General features: G+C 34.3%; 1 protein-coding gene across 4 annotated transcripts in view; it reads left to right on the top strand.

The window, feature by feature from the left end:
- The window catches only part of LRBA (LPS responsive beige-like anchor protein), a 363,630-nt gene that overhangs the window by 245,040 nt on the left and 102,426 nt on the right, over window positions 1-16,164 (top strand). For all 4 annotated transcript variants that reach the window (XM_065736365.1, XM_065736363.1, XM_065736364.1 and 1 more), the window contains 3 exons: window positions 157-259; window positions 2,114-2,229; window positions 3,830-3,942. In XM_065736365.1, coding sequence (XP_065592437.1) covers window positions 157-259; window positions 2,114-2,229; window positions 3,830-3,942 — 332 coding nt within the window. The remainder of the gene's footprint in view (window positions 1-156; window positions 260-2,113; window positions 2,230-3,829; window positions 3,943-16,164) is intronic.

Genomic DNA, 16,164 nt, shown 5'->3' with positions numbered 1-16,164 from the left:
CTCGATGCAAAATAGGAGACTTTTGAAAATTATATGAGTGTATTGATGGTAATCTGAAGGAAACATGTCTTCTGTCTGTTCAGTGCTTAATTCTTGGTCTAGAAAGGTCTGAAATAAATAATACAAAACATCAAATTTAAACTCCTCTGTTCACAGTGGGTGTCATGTTCAACTTTCCTGACCAATCAACAGTAAAGAAAGTGGTTAACTGTCTGCCTCGGGTTGGTATTGGGGCTACCTTTGGACTACCTCAAACCAGGTATTTTACAGTTTGAGTTGATTATATCTGTGAGGTCTAAGTGCTTTTTTTCATTGAACCATTGATTTAAAGCATTTATTTCTGTTGTTTCACAAAACATCCTTGTTGGTTCTGTGTGCTTTTTGCAATGTATTAGTATAATAAACAACATAGGATTTGAGGGTTTTTTTTGTGATTTCCGTCTGTTTCAGATACAGAAACAGATATTCTGAAATGTCTATCTTCTTATTGTTGGTATGACTTACTGTGATGAAGGAAAATAGGCTTCTTTGTGGTTGCCAACTCTCTGATATTTAAGCCTGATGTAAGATTGGTTGTCGAGCCTTTTAGCTTTTATGATGGTTTTTAGTTAGATTAGCTTGACTGTAACACCCACTCTGTGGTATTTAAATGTAGATGAAAATGATTGTTTCTAATCAGAAGGATATTCTGATCATATGTAGACCAATATAAGCTAAACAACACATGAAGGGTTAGCGTGGTATTTCCTTTTGCCTGGGAAATCAGTATTTCCATGTCAGAATTTCTGTTTGGAACACCAGACTTTGATTGATGCACTTCACATGCTTTTCTAGTGGATGATTTGGGCTTGTTTACCAGGTATCTTCAGGATTGAAGTCATCTGCACAGTTTTGTGTTCACCGAGGCTGATGGAAGTAGTTTTTGAAGTGTCCCTTATGTGTAATTGGATTGATTTTTCTCTTGCATTTAATGAGTGATAAGAATTATGTAGATTCATTTCTGAATTTTTACAAGAAACTGCTACCTCTAATAATATATTCATTAATCTCTTTTTGCAGTATATATTTTTTAATTATTTTGTGCATAAAATTTTCTTAGCTAGAAATGATATCGAAACATTTAGCAACGTCTTCACTGTTTTGTGGTCTACTTTTCTTTACCCTGTACAGAAGAAAATTCCTTTCTATTGCTGATTGGCATTTTGTTACTATGTAAAAAATTAATAATAACTATTTGCAAACTAAGTTATATATGAAAGTTTTTAAAATATAAATGGAAAGTATATATAGATTTGTTCAGAATACTGCACCGTTTATGATGCTAGACTTTGCAGTTAAATGCCATTTATCAAAATGAGCATTCATTTACTGTAACTGTTTTCTGAAATTGTTTTCTGATGCCTGTTGCGATGTATAAATTTAACTTATATCTAGATCTTCTTTCCCTAAAAGAGGAGGCTCTGGTACTTACAGACGTTTGAAGAAGACAGTTTTGTGAATTTTATTATAAGCTTTTCTGTGCGTGATTTAGCACTGCAAGAAGTGGTTTGGTATTCTTTCACAAACTTTGGGAAAGATGTCCTCACACTTTAAAGTTTAATTGAATTCTTTTATGACTAACTCTCCAACGCTGTCCAGAATTTTAAATCTCAAGAAGATGAAATTCATAATAGAAGTTCTGTTATCTTATCATTGTTCCTGAGAAATGTAAGAATCCCTTGTAAAAATATTTCCTTATTCTTTGGTGGAATTATAAGTTGTGTCATTTTCTTATTTATGTCCTGCCATCTCTCTAAATTAGTAGTAACATGTTTCTATAATACATTAAGCCTTTGTGGAACATCTGAATTTGCACAGCTGCAAAGATTTATGTTTGGAAGATTTAACATCTTGGTATGTACGGTTGTCATATGTTCCGTGTCTTTTCTTCTCATTAGATTATAAAACTTGAAATATAAGCTTTGGATATCTATGATAATGATTTGATCTAAATAGAAATGTAGCACTGAACTAGTAAAAAGAAATGTTCTATTGCCAGAAAAACTTTAAGTAAAAAGGAATATCTTCCAGGTTTTCCCATTATTTTCCTCAAACGTTTACTTATGTTTTTCAGACGCATTTCTTTGGCTAGTCCACGACAGATTTTCAAAGCTTCCAATATGACACAGCGATGGCAACACCGAGAGATTTCCAACTTTGAATACCTGATGTTTCTGAACACAATAGCAGGTAATGGAAATTATTATAAAACTCATGAATGGAGGCGTTTAGTTAGTGGTGGCAGTGTCAGTAATCGTAAGGTACTGTTCATTTTTCCCTTTGGATAAGTAACTTTTCCTATGCAAAATTTTCTTCAGAATAATAACTTCACTCATTCCTCTTGAATGTGCGTTCACATTTTTCTATTGTGAAAACGTGTTGAATGGTCTACTAATATCTCTTACAGACTTGGCTCTTTCCAAGATGATCTGTAGAGCAAATGCCCCTGTTTGTGCTAATTACTTAAATACAAATTGTCAGTTTTGCTAGTTTCAGCAATCAGACTTTAAGTCAGGGATGCCAAGATACTGGCAGATTTTTTTTAGGTGTAAATCTGTTTGTCATTGATCATGACACTTTTTTCTCTTTCTAGTTGAATGAACCTTTCCAGTTTTAATGCATAAATAATGAAGTATTTTCTAGCTATTTGGCATTTGAAGTTTAAATGAGGTAAAAAATAAGATTATGTAAAAAAGGAAAAACCTAGTTGCCCCTACTAGCAAAGTGAAGATTGTTTTGATGGCTATCAATTTGAAACGAAGATATCAATGTCATTATCCTTTATCCTGAATAAGAGAATACGTGTAATGTAACCGAGTGATAAGGGAAAGTAAGCATCTAGCTACACCATTTAAAAAATTCTCCAAGTCACCGTGGAAAAATATGAAGTGGTGTAAGAGAACAATGGAAATTACAAACTTAGAGTGACATTTATTTACTTATTTATTTATTTTCTGATAACCTGATGGGATATTACTTTACAATTCATTCCTTGGGAAGAATTAATAGCCTTTCCCTTGAGGCTTTTAAGAGCAGACAAAATCTAGAGAGCATATTCATGTTGAATGAGCTTCTGTGGCAGTATCCAAAGACAGGATTAAAAGGAAGTTCTGTAATTACACAACCTGTTTTATAATGTATACATTGTGTACAATAAAATTATAATAGGATATTTCAGTTATACTGGAGGAAGGTTATTAATGCCATCTTAAAGGTTTGTGAGGGTAGCACATGTGAACGTGGTTCTAGAACATTGTGGGTTTTTCTGCAGATGTTTCTGTTGTTACATTTTGATGTGTATCCGAGGATCAAGGCCACTTTAAATTGGCTTCTCTAACTAGATTGGTAGTTAATTGCATGATTTCTCAACCAAAAATCCTGAGCTTCTTCACATGCTGAATTCAGTGCACAATGGAAATTGCTTCAACTTCTTGCAACACAAAAGTCATTGGACTTGTTCTATTTTTGGGTTTTCATTTGAAGATAGAAGACAAGATGACAAAGCACAAAGTGCATAGAAAATCAATATGTTTAACTGTCACTCTTACTGCGTGCAAAACAGTTCACAAAGCGAGGTGAGCTGCCTTGTTTTAAATTCGGTACTAGCGGTTTCAAAATTTCTTAATTATCCCTTTCACTAAAGCAAGGTGGAGTACTTAAATGATAGAAGATCTGAAATAAATTAGAGCTCTTTAGAGGTGCTCATAAAATTAGATAGTTTTAACTTCAGAGGTTGATATTTTAGTCAAGTGGAAGTCCCTTAATTCAAGCTGTTTTTGTTGTTTGTCAGGTCGCACTTACAATGATTTAAATCAGTACCCTATCTTCCCTTGGGTTCTTACCAACTATGAATCAGATGAGTTGGACCTTACGCTTCCTAGCAACTTCAGAGATTTGTCAAAGGTATTTGTCATCATATATATATGTATATATATTTTTTCCTGTTAATTATCACATGAATTTTCAGTCTTATTCATGTCTCCTGTGGTGTTTGCTGACTTAGTGGTAAGTGTAAAGAAAAAAAATCATTTCATCTTGTTCTTTCAACAAACTTTTTCTATACAAGATGGTAATGTGATTAAAAGTAAATAACAAATGAAGGCAGTTATTAGCAGTTCTTATTTACAGATAATTACTGATGAGGTTAAACAGATCTGTTTGAAAATCTTTTGAAAATTTGTTTTTTCATTTCAGATTTAGCTCTTTGACTTGTTAAAGGTAATGGGTATTTATCATACATATGCATGTACCGACAGGTATATGTTTCTGTCTATATATCCATATATGTATGTATATTCCGACTATTCATACGTTTTGCATATGTCTTTTTATATGTGATATATACAATGATATATTACAGGTTTTAGTTAATATTATTGTTTTTTATTTCTAATTATAAAGTACAAAGTTACTGCAGTGTTGTTGTTGTAATTTTTTCTAATAATCTCTTTTATTAAGTCACGAACTCTGTTTATTCTCAGTGTCTGACTGGTGGAAATCTGTAATCATAGGTCAACCCACTCACAGTTTGCATTGTAATTTTTTTCAAATGTAAATAGTATTTTGAAGTAATTTATTGAGAAGTTAATAGAATTTAGTGAATGCTTCCTTAATAGTTCTCAGGACGAAAAAAAAATCTAAGAAGAATTTAGAACTATTGTCACCAATACAGATTTAACTTTAAGAAATTGATGTAGTTAATAGTGATATAGTTCTAAACATAGGAACTTCAAAATCTGCAAAAATTGAGTTAAGATGGTACCAAGAAGAAATGCAAAATTCAGACATTTAGAAAAAAAGGCAGTTGAATTTCATTGTCAGAAAAATAATTGAAAATTATAGTGATCTTTACAAGAAGTTAAATAACAAGTTTGAAGACTGTATGTTTGTTGCTCAATCAGTGGTGTAGCAGGAAGAGCTTTACTGGTGTGATTCATGTAGTCCTAATTTCAAAGCTGTTCTGCAGACAAGGGAAGAGTCATATGTTTGGTCTTGAACTTAAGTGAGTGTGGGAATTTTATCTTATTTCATACTACACACCTGTTCTTTTACTGTTGCTTTATTTATACACTTCACCTACACAGAGGAATTGGTAATTGGCTGTATTATGTTTTGGAGAAAACTGAAAGCTTATGAGTAACATCAGCCCTGTGTAGCTTGAATTAGTGCATAAAATAAAGGTACATAAAATAAATGCTATTAATATTTTTCTTGATTATGACTTGATTTCCATTACTTTTTTGTTAAATTGTACTGTAACTATAATGCCATTAGTAAAATAATTCATGACATAAAAGGACTGTCCAGCTGTTAAACTTCTGAGGGATCTCCTTTTAATTGTATTTTAACTTGTCAACTAACCAATTCAGGTAAGATTGTAGTCCTTAGCTTTCTCGTCAAACCCTGGAATGGAATCAGAAAATAATAGAATGACATAAGTTTAGGGACCTTAAAGCCAATCCTACCCAGTTTCAACTCCATGTCATGGGCGAGGTTGCCACCCACTTGATGAAGGTACCCAGAGCCCCATCCAACCTGGTCTTGAGCATCTCCAGGGATGGGTCGTGTACATCTTCTCTGGGCAGCCTTACATCCCTCTTAGTAAAGAATTTCTTTCTGACATCTAACCTATCTGTAGTCTGTTTTGCTTTGAAGCCATTCCCCCCTTGTTCTACGCTATCAGACTGTACAGAGTTGCTTTCCCTCCTGTTTATAAGCTTCTTTCAAATAAGTGTTCCTCTCTGAACTTTTTCTCCAAAGCTAACCAAGCTCAGCTCCCTCAACTTTTGTTCATGGAAGATGTGCTCTTCATGAGTCAGGTGCATAGGTAGGACTATATGCAAAGTAGAAAAATTTCTCTCTGTTTTGGTTAGGTATTAGTTTTACCTCTGGTAAGAGATTGGATAGTAAACCCACAGTTTCTTGATCTGATTTTTTAATAATAATAATTATTATCATAACTTTATGTTAATGAAATTCTGGAGTAGGTTTTGGTAGTTGTTCGTCGTAGTGCGCCTTTGTCTCAGGACGCTTAATGGCTTTTTTCAGAAGAATGCAAATCATGCCTGTATACTTAATGAAAATCTTTGTCATACCTGAGATCACAGAAGTTTGGGTTTTGGTTTAGTGTTTTGGCATTTCTAACAGTATAAACTGTGTAGCTTAAGTTTGAAACTTTGTGTCAGATAGTGGATTCATGACAAGTGTCTGGAAGATATTAACCAGCAGTGCTTTGCTGCTTTTCAACTATGGAAATGTTTGACTGTTACGTGTATTGTGATATTTTCATTGTCATACTATTGTCTTTAGAGTAATGCTTCAAATTAAGTGAAAGTTATGTATTATAGTATGTCTGTGCTTTAGGAAAATTTTAAAAATATGTAATTGTATTCTGTTCTTAAAGGAAAGATGTAAGGTCAATATTTTTATTGGTTGATGAGAAAATTAAAAATGAAGGTTTTTTTTAAATGTTGTAAGTAAATGTTATGCACTGTAAAGTGACAAATAAGAATAACAGTTTTGTTAATCTATCAGCTAAAAGTCCACAGTTAGTGAAGATTTAAAGAATTGTAGTGCGTAGGTTAAACCAACACTTTATTTAAGCAATTTCTTATGGAACTGTTTTGAACATCAGTCACACAATGATAAACCAAAGCAACTGAAATGGATTGTGGTTAATATTACTGTCAGTCTGACAAATGCTCCTGACAAATGCCAGGAGTGCACTGCCAGTCTTTTACCCTGCTTTGACTTCTGTGTTTATTTCTTAAGAGGTCATGATGGTTTGGAAAGAGTATTACATATTATATGTGTAGCTGCATATATTTTATTTATACAGCAGACAGTTTCCCACCAGAATGTGTTACGTTTCCTGTATTACTGATGTTATTCAAAAGTGCTTTTTTTTGCTTTGTTCACTAGAAGCAATACGTTTTTCATGTTTCTAAACTTGAATAAAGGGAAAACATTGAGTTCTCAAAGCATGATTTTACTTCCTCGAAAGTTTGTTGTAAGATCTTGTTGTATGCAAGTAGCTGTTAATAATTTGTCTTTCAAGATTTTTGCAAAATCATAAACTGACGCTATTAGAAGGAAATTATACCATTCTTAAATGGTTTGTTCTCACTTTAGCTACATGTGTATGCACTACTTTTTTTTATTCTTTTTTATCATTTTTTGGCAATACTTGGTAATTTGTCACTATTTTTATACTGGCTGTTACGTAAGTAATTCTGTTACAGTTAAGAGTGTGAAAGTCAAAAAAAAAAAAAAAAAAGCCTAAAAACAAAAAAATCCCCAAACAATGACAGAAAACCCAAACCTTTTACCTTCAGCGAAATTGTTTTCAATTGGCATGTGAGACTCAGTGGTATCACACTTCAAAGGAATTAATAGGTTTTTATTTATTTTTATTATTATGACAAACCAGTCTAATTTTTTTCTTCTGATGTAGGCTTCATTGATGGTTCTTCAGTATATTGATCTCAAATGTGTTGCAGGGTGTGCATCTCAAGAGCACAAATTCAGTGTGTATAACAAATTCAGTGAGTACTTTCCTATGTGAGGAGAGAGGGGAAAGGGCATGAAATTTGCTTATGTCTTGCAGTTTTTGGCAAGGAGATGGAAAGTAGTAGCTGTTTTGATCTTTACCTATTGAAAAGTTGCATATTTAAAAAAAAAATGGCTAAAGATGCATTAGAAATTAAGACATGATACTTGCTTTTTACGTAGGAAGTGTAAAATGACGCTTTATTCACCTCATACTCCAACACATGGAATGAATTTAGTGTTCCAAATAAAACTGATTAACTCATCAGAACTACTCAGTGTCCTTCTAAACGTAAAACATGTTCCAGAATAGGGCGGTGGAAGACAGTGAGAAGAACAAGATAACCATGGGGCCAATTATTGCTTCCTAGTAAGATTTACTTAGGTAGTCATTTGCAATTGGAATTTTGACAATGAAACCTGTGACACCATTGCTGAATCCGAAAGTTCCCTTGTTACTGCCGTGCAGTATATTTGTCATCTGTACTTTTGCCAAAAACTTACCACTTAATTGAAAACATTCCAAACAAAGACAGGATAAGCTCCAAAAGCAGGTATGGATATTTTTCCTCTTGCTATAGCTGTATATTTGAGCTCCCTACCTGCCTGTGCAAAGAAGCTTTTAGAGCTTGACATAATCATGTTACAATAATCTTCTAAGAGAAAGGAAGCATTCAATCAGGAAGCAGTAGTCTAAGCAGTATCTTGATTTTTAGGGATGCGTGTGTTGGTGAAGGACAAAGCTGTCCTTCCTAGTCTGTCATTCTTTTTTTCTGAAGAAAGAGGATTAGGGAGGAATTGGGAGGTTTTGTTGAGATCCACGCTAGTGTTACGGGAAATCTGGACTGAAGTATCTCTTTAAAGAAAGCTGTGCAAGTGCGTGAAGTTTTCTTGTTCCCATTCCAAGGTAGTGCTGTAACCTTTGGACTGTTACAGGCTTTCTTTTTGGGGGGGCCTGAAAATCTATTGCAAACCAGGAAATCGTATCAACTAATGCTTTGTAGTCTGATATATTTCCTTTAAAAGTTTGGTTTTAAGTCTTTTTGCAGCTTGTAAACGGGTGAAAAATTGATTTTTTGTAAGTCTTTGCAATGTCAGTAACCCTCAGACAGTTACTTTCACGGACTTTTGCGAGTAGTAAGAGTGTTCAGTTATCTTCTGTGACAGTTGAGTCATTCTGTTGTTCTTGGACACTTTCCTCGAAATGAGGAGACAAAACTACAAATGGTCACATGGCTGAGAGAGCGATCGGCTCCGGAGTCCTCTTCCCTGGCTCCTGAGGTTGGTTTTGCAGCAGCGTGTTCAGATTCTCCCGTGGAGCAACGCTATCCGTCGGGTGGGGTACTTCAGCACCACGGACAGGGGCCGCGCCGGCCGAACGCGAGCTGCTGTTGTGCTGAAAGGCAGGAGTGTGCAGAGAGGAAGGAGCGGTTATTTCAGTGGAAGTTCCTGTGCTTAATATGTCTTTGCTCGATGCCCTCTGATATATTAGTTTTACTTTCTCTCTGAGTTGTATTCAGGTTTTCAAGGATTGTCTTTTTGTGCTGATCATGTAAATATCTTTGAGATGATTTGTAGGAACTTTCCTTCTTAAATCCTTAGTTTAGAGATAATTAGTTAAATATTTTGGGAGTCTACAGTGCTCTGTTACATTGACGTAACAATCATTCTATAGGTTTTTTTTTATTTTCTTGTCATCAGTTGGCTATATTCTCTATAAAATTTTCTTCTTTAAAGCATGTGTAGAAGTGGATGAGTGGATCTTGTGAAGAAGTATTTTTTTATTCCTTGTTTGTATTTCAGATCTGTTTTGAGCTTACTTGAAAAGAATGAAGCAAAATTTGTTGATGTAGTTTTAGAATCTTGCTTTATGCAAGCCGCTGTTGTCTTTCATAGACAAAAATTCTCAACCTCAAGGAACTGTACTGTTTGTAATATACAAATGAAGATAAAAATAGTAAATTGTAATTAACAACGTGTATTCAAAATGTGGTTATTCATTTGTATCTGATGTTATTCTCTATCCTGAATTTGTTCAAATGACCTGAATGTGTAGAGATTTCTAATTGGAAATGAACTGTGCGTGGTTCATAACCCTTAAAATGATCACAGAAAACCTAGCAATCAAAATAAAGCAATTTCACGCATGTTTTGGGTAGTCACAGTAATATGGGGGAAATAAAGTAGACAATTGTTTGCTGTATCTTTGATATTTTTAATCTTGGAAGAAAGAAAATGAAGTGGTTACCAGATTCAAAATAGATGTAAATGAGTTTTTTGCATGATATACAGCTAAGCTTTGCAATTTGTAGCTTCAGGTTATTGTAGATAAAATTTTAAGTGAATTTGTGAATTTTTCCTGGGGGAAAAAAAAAAAAAACTGGAAGAAAAATACTTTCAGAGCTGTAAATATACAAGGACTACTCTGAAAAGCCATACTTTCTATTTTATATCATTTGCCCACAACATCAGAGGTGGATGTTGACAGTATGGCAGTAGAGGTTGAACCTGCCCACCAATAATCTATTACTTTCATTAGCACTTGCTGAATATTGATAGGGTCCAAACAGTGGATGTGAGCGCACTGAGTAGTGCACTTCAGCACTGGTGACAGTGTCTGTGGTTTAACTGTGCTGATGCAGATTTTTTTTGAGCATATAAAAATACAGGCTCTTGTTGATCACTGTGGAAAATGCATAGCTAACAGTTCTGGTGATGTTGGGAAAAAAAAAAAAAGCTCTGTAGCTTAGAATTTGTTGTAGTATGGAGATAATTATGAGGCATGACTTTCAGAGTGACCTACATGATATTGTGCAAGTAGTCAGGGTCACTAGTATGTGAGAGGCTTGTGGGAACATATCACTGTACGATGCTCCCATTTTTCATAATTTATGATTCATTTCCATTAAGATAAAGTATTGAGTTTCACAAGTTTTTTGGTGTTTCCTATTGTAAGCATGTACATGTTGTTTTGTTTTCTTTTTTTACGTGCCAGACCAGTAACAAATTACGATTTTCTCAAGTTATTATTTATGATCACTACTGTGGAAGTGAGGTTTTTTTTTTTCCATCTTTGTGTATGGTTTCTGGGTTTGTTAAGCTGTCATAAATAATTTGTCAGTCTGTTGGAGAAAATGTCTATACAACTGTTGCTCTGCTTTAGCTGTAGTAATTTTACAAGTTTATATATTCAACTTAATACTTTAAGATTGGTGCTTTCATTGATGTGACGTTGTTTTATGACTTTAAATTACAGTGTATTTTATGTCTAGTCTGAATAGTTTTTCTGTCTGATTACTTTAGTGCTAGACTTTACTTTAAAGGCAACTTTTGGTTTATAAAAACATTCAAATAGCAAAAATAGAATATAATGTTCAGAAAATAATAAACAAAAAGGAATCACTAGTGGAAAGTAGTGAAAAATTGGAGATGATTATCTTGCTATTAATTTCTTAATTAAACATTTCTATTATTATGATGGGTTTTGTTACTTTGCTTTTTTGGAGGGTTTAATTGGCACCAAATTTGCATTTACACAGTCTTGAAAAAGAGTAGCAAACAGTAAGACCTTCTTCCTGAGATATCCTGGAGTGAGAAAGGCATTCTGTGCTTTTGTGGGACTGCAAGTCTCGATCATTAGTTACCTCTTCTTTTTCAGTTTCATTGTACTTTTCTGAGTATGTTATGTATTTACATTTTACCAATAGCTGAAGAGAAAAGTTCATGTGTAAAGCCAAACAAATGCAAACAAGAAGAAGAAATGTTCAACTTTTCACAGCACAAGGAAGAGTCCTGATTTGAGTGCTGGTCTCTACCCAGTTTCTCCTTTGACTTAAGTAACTGGAATGTATGGTCAGAATCTAATTTTTATAGCCCACTGGTGTTTGTTTGTAGGGCTTGATGCTTGCACATGATGGACGCTATTTATTTTGGGTGTCCTAACGCTTAACCTGCAGACAGTTCATATTTGTGTCAGCTTGTAGGTTCAGTTCCTGTGATGTTAGTATAGGTGTATGTAGATCTGCTGTTAAGTGTGATGGCTATTGATTTCTGAGACAGTGTCCTGTGTTGTTAGAGGAGTATTGTCTGTGAAGGGAAGGCATTGTTTTCAGTGTCAGCTGTCATGACTCAAGTGCATGTGGCTTCTCGCTTGATACTGTTTCTGGAATTTCATAAAGGGTTTTTTACTTTTCTCTTGTTGCTTTTTTTTTTTTTTAATAAGTAGATGATAATGCAGAGATTTCTTGCACTCGATGTCATGGACCGTGTATGCAAATGGTTGCTTTTGGCTAGCAAGCTTATTTTGTGAGTAATACAACTGCAATGCTATACTCTCTTCATCTCTGTCAGCTTGATTTCTCCTCATGATTCACAGGTACATACAATGTCCTTTCACCCTGTCCTTTTGGAAGACTATGAAGCATAGTAGCTCCCTTTAGTTTACCTCCCCATTGATACTGCAGTGTAGTTCTATCTCAACTATGCAGTGCATGAAACATTGTTTTGCTGAACAATGAATAAAACCTTACATAAAAATGTGTGGGTTCTTAATTATTTTGTAGGTTTGCAGTACAGTAGTGCATAGTGTCTAGACAGTGTTTTGTTTTGGAATCTCTTAAGTCAATGATAGTATTTGATGCTACTGTTAGTAATGTCATGACACAAAAAAGGAAACCACTGAAATTTTTCCTTTAAATTGAAATTCTTCTAAGAGTTTAGGTGATTTAAGTTGTATCTTAAGACTTCAGTGATTGTTGTATCTAGTTTTTCTGCGTTTTTTAATGCTTAAGACTATAATCTGTTTTTGGACTTTGGGAAGCTTCTGTACTTTGCACTTTTGTTAGTATTTGTATAGAAGTTGTTAGGCACTTTTAGATCAGTTTTTGCTACTGGCTGTTCTTGTTTTGAAGGTGTGTATGAGCTCTTTAAAAATCCTAATAAATTACCATATAATTCACTTGTAATTCCAAGTGCACGTAATTCTACTCATGAATACTCTCATTTAACTTGAACACAGTTAATTTCTCCTTTTTTTTTTTTTTGACTTCTTTTTTGAATTCTTAGTTTCCTTGAAGTAAACTGAGTGTAACTGAGTTTAGAAAACAAATTTTTATAACATAATGTGATCAGGTAAGTTTTTTAAAAAAGGAGTTCAAGGAGAGCTTGTCAAGACAGACTGCTGTTTTAAAGCAGTAAGTTTACTAAGAAAAAATGCTCAGTGGTTTTTGAATATATTCATTTTACTGAATTCATTTTTGAAACAAAGAGGTTAGAGGGTTGTGGCATTTTATCCCATATGCAGTGCATCAGGAAATGCCCATGGACTCTATGTGTGATAGAAGTGCTGGTCAAAGTCTGCTAGTTATACGTGTCACTTAAAAAAAAGATCTGCTGGGAAATAGTTGTCTGCACCCTAAGATGTGTGTGCAAGTATTAAATGAGGTGGTTGGTGGCCAGTAGTGTAAACAAATTAAAGATGTATCTAAGTGGAGAATTCATTTTCTAGAGCAGCTGAAGGACCTGTTCTATAGATCAGTGCAGGGAGTTAAAACAGTTCAGCAGATGGTTGTGTTCGTAGTTTTATTTTGGGTGCAGTTCTTCAATGAATTCAGGTTAGATGTAGGTTAAAGGTAAAATGTCCTCTAAAGAAATTGCATGAGTTGCATGATATAGCATTTTTAAGAAAATGGTATGTGGTGTTTTGAGAGCAAGAGTGGATTGTTTTAGCAATCAATGAGAGTAATTGCTGAGGGTGGGCATGGCATTTGGTGTCCTTTCACGAGAACAAAAACAACAGGTGGAAGACTACTGGTTTACTTTGTATGGATTTATTTGCAGGTATTTCCGAAATGACAAACATTAAGGTTGAGGTGCAATGAAAACCTGGCGTCTTGTCTTGATGGCTCTGTACAGTAAAAAGAAGTTGTACTTAGGTGAACAAGAATTCTTAACAATATTACAAGTACTGGCTGCTTCTGGGAGTTAATCATGTGCTGGTAATACTTAAAGTAACTAAACAAGCAATTCTCTAAAAATGCAGCTGCAGGTAGATTGCAGTAGAGTGTACAGCACTTGGCATCTATTCAGTGTAAAGTCTTAATTGCAATTTATAAACATATTTATAGAAAACATTAGGAAAGTAGAGTCTGTGATATGCCTCAGAGAGACACATAGTAAGACTACTTTGCTGAATGCGCCAATATATTCATAGCTAAACTGAAGTTCATGACTTTTAAGGAAGACTGGTAGTTGCCAGTAGAATAAGCTTCCAGGAAAAACTTCAGACTGTCCATGTCTGATGTCTTTTTGGAAAGCAGGTTAGCCAACTACAATTCGTACTGTAATCAAGTGTAAATGTTTGGACGCTCAAAATCATGAAATGGGAAGGAATTTAATGGCATGTCGTAAAAACACAAGTCTAGATGAGATGACCTGATGGTACTGATGATGTTTAAAGGCAAGTCAATATCTGGAAAGTACGAGTAATTAAAACCAGATATTCATCTTCAAAATAAATTAATTCAGAAAGAAACATAATACTTGGCAAGGGTGCTACAAAATTTAATTTAATGATACTGAAGATCGAATTCATGGGAATAAAAATACCTGTTTGGATCTGTATTTTAAAAAAAAATGCACGGAATATTGTAAGACATCATAAGGGAAAAGGTCTTTTTTTTTTTTTAGTTTTTATTTTTCTTTCCCTGGATACTGCACACTTGCCTAATTCTTCATTTTTGTCAAAATCAGTGTCACTATATGCCTTCTTATTTTAGGGAGACTTTGGCTGTTTTCTTCATACTGTTTCTGTATAGCTTAAGCTAAATGCACAGTTTTAGTGTCTAGCATGAGCAAGCTGAGAAAAAGTTGTTTTGAGGGGGAAAAGTAGCTCTGGTCAGCTGTCTAGTGTTTAATGATGATGGTTTTATGTTTTCTGGTGTGTTTCTGTTCCCTGATAGTCTTAGTGTCATCTTCTATTATGCAAATTTAAAATTGAGAAGGGAGAAGATATAGCTTAAAGAGTCATTAAGAAGATCTCTAGTATGCAAATGTGAGTGTTATGTGTAAGGTTGGCTCACTCTTCTGGAATGATTCTGAGCTCATCAGTAGTGAGAAATGAAGCTTGCATAGGGGGTGTATGTGGTGAGAGATACAGATGTGTGTCATGAGTAAACTTGGAGAAAAAGAGCCACTCATACCACTTCTTGACAACTTATGAGTACCAGAGACAAAGGGGCTTTTGAATGTGATGTGTAATAACATGTCGTAAAAGAAGATGGACAGTTTATTCAGCATGTTTGAAAGTACATACAGTATAAAAGTTGGGGAAACAAAAAGGTGTTCTTGCTACGTTTGTGACAATGATTTTATATCTTGTGATTACTGTAAGGAAGGCAAGAATATTTTTCAGATCTTACTGTGGAAATAAGTTCTAAGGAATTGCCTTTTAAAATTTATCTGAGAAAGAGATATCAGTTCATAGTTTTGTACGGAAGAACAAAGCTCTTTTTATTGTATGAATAATTCACTTATTTATAAAGTAACAAACTATAGATATCGATTGGCTAAGAAGTTGCATTTTTTGTCATGGTGAAGTTCTGAAATACTTGATACTTGAATTCTTGGTTGATATTTTTGCACATTTTATATCTGTTTATGTTAGGTAACTAGCAGTTTTCCCAAATGCACTTGATTATTTTTCGAAGCGTTTCTGTTCTTAAACACATGTGGCTGAGTCCAGGAGGTTCTGCCCTTTTTAGGGAAGCAGTGGACATTCTGCTCATCTCTGTTAGAGATGACTGATGGTACAGCAAGGCTTCGTGTGAAAATGGAGGCAAAATGTGCCACTGTTCCAGTTTGTCTTGCACCAAATATGATGAAAGAGCAGCAAGAATAACCATACACCATAGTTTTTGAACATATTTAACAGTAGTAGATCAGTGTGTTTTCTCAGTTATTTTTCAACCAACGATTCTATGATCTGTCTCAAAGAAAGAAAAAGATTGGTACAACATCCAATGCTCGCTCTATTTAACGCTTGAGAAAACAAAGAAAACGAAAACATCAGTTTCCCACTTCTTTATACATTTTGCACCATTTTCCATTTTTTCCAGTGAACTTGAAAACCATATGCGTTACTTTTTCCAGTATGGTTTGATAGCTTAGTAGCCATAAGTGATTTATTTTGTCTTAGCTTCTGCAATGTCATCCATTGTTTTTGCTTGTTAGAATTTTTCTCTCTACCTTTTTTTCCTCCAGCTAAGTAATTATTTTTAGTTGATGAGCTAATGCCTGATTTTATTATCTTAAAAGTGGTGCTGCGGAGAAAATATAGTCTGAAATGTATGGATGTGAAGGCTTTTAGCCTGTGTTTCCCTTGTACTCTGAGGCAAAGGGTAACTATGTTGAGTAGTGCAATTTCTGGTCTCTCAGCTATATCTAGCATAGTTTGTATTTACTCATTTCCCTTGCTATTTATCCACAGAGGAGAGAATCTAGTGTGTAATCACGATTCCCTGTTCATTTTGCAATTAACAATAGTTACAAAATTTCGATTGAATCTTTTCTAAATTAAAA

This window comes from Cyrtonyx montezumae, unplaced genomic scaffold (assembly GCF_038088225.1).
Source record: "Cyrtonyx montezumae isolate F1298 unplaced genomic scaffold, pur_monq_1.0 scaffold_2, whole genome shotgun sequence".
NCBI classification, from domain to species: Eukaryota; Metazoa; Chordata; class Aves; order Galliformes; family Odontophoridae; genus Cyrtonyx; species Cyrtonyx montezumae.
The sequence above is the reverse complement of the archived record's forward strand: the minus strand, read 5'-3'. Positions and strand labels throughout refer to the sequence as shown.